Source organism: Priapulus caudatus, unplaced genomic scaffold (genome assembly GCF_000485595.1).
Source record: "Priapulus caudatus unplaced genomic scaffold, Priapulus_caudatus-5.0.1 Scaffold2008, whole genome shotgun sequence".
Lineage (NCBI taxonomy): Eukaryota > Metazoa > Priapulida > Priapulimorpha > Priapulimorphida > Priapulidae > Priapulus > Priapulus caudatus.
Genome location: NW_014579069.1, coordinates 45948 through 46976, shown reverse-complemented (window position 1 = coordinate 46976; position 1029 = coordinate 45948). Strand labels below are relative to the sequence as shown.

The 1029-nt window shown below is 53.1% G+C and overlaps 1 protein-coding gene across 1 annotated transcript in view; it reads right to left on the bottom strand.

Moving 5' to 3' along the window:
* Positions 1 to 156: 156 nt before the first annotated feature.
* The window catches only part of LOC106818069 (testican-2-like), a 3590-nt gene continuing 2717 nt past the window's right edge, over positions 157 to 1029 (bottom strand). Inside the window, exon 4 of the mRNA XM_014822792.1 lies at positions 157 to 229. Coding sequence (XP_014678278.1) covers positions 157 to 229 — 73 coding nt within the window. The remainder of the gene's footprint in view (positions 230 to 1029) is intronic.

Below are 1029 nucleotides of genomic sequence, written 5' to 3'. Positions count from 1 at the left end.
GTGTGTGCGTGTGTGGTGTGCGTGTGTGCGTGTGCGTGTGTGTGTGTGTGTGTGCGTGTGTGCGTGTGTGTGTGTGTGTGCGCGTGTGTTCGCGCGCGCGTGTATGTGTGCGCGTGTGAGCGTGTGACGCATACGCATGATTGACCATCACAGCTGTTACTTACACGCCTCCTCAAAGCATTTGCACCATTCCTCTCGGTTTAGCTTAGCGTCCATGTCTGTGTCGCACCTGGAAGATTTACTGAATGCTGTATTAACCACATAGAGAGCGAGAGAGCGAGTGTGTGCCTAGCTAGAGAGAGAGGATAGAGAGAGCGAGAGAATGAGTGTGTGCCTAGATAGAAAGAGAGGANAGAGAGAGAGGGAGAGAGAGCGAGAGAATGAGTGTGTGCCTAGCTAGAAAGAGAGGAGAGAGAGAGCGAGAGAGTGAGTGTGTGCCTAGCTAGAAAGAGAGGAGAGAGAGAGCGAGAGAGTGAGTGTGTGCCTAGCTAGAGAGAGAGAGGAGAGAGAGAGAGAGAGTGAGAGAATGAGTGTGTGCGTAGCTAGAAAGAGAGGAAAGAGAGAGCGAGAGAGTGAGTGTGTGCGTAGCTAGAAAGAGAGGGAAGAGAGAGCGAGAGTGCGAGTGTGTGCCTAGCTAGAGAGAGAGGGAAGAGAGAGCGAGAGAGTGAGAGAATGAGTGTGTGCGTAGCTAGAGAGAGAGGGAAGAGAGAGCGAGAGAGTGAGTGTGTGCTTAGCTAGAGAGGGAGGGAAGAGAGAGCGAGAGTGCGAGTGTGTGCCTAGCTAGAGAGAGAAGGAAAAGAGAGCGAGAGAGTGAGTGTGTGCCTAGCTAGAGAGAGAGAGGAGAGAGAGCGAGAGAGTGAGTGTGTGCCTAGCTAGAGAGAGAGGGGAGAGAGCGCGAGAGAGTGAGTGTGTGCCTAGCTAGAGAGAGAGGGAAGAGAGAGCGAGAGAGTGAGTGTGTGCCTAGCTAGAGAGAGAGGGAAGAGAGAGCGAGAGAGTGAGTGTGTGCCTAGCTAGAGAGAGAGAGGAGAG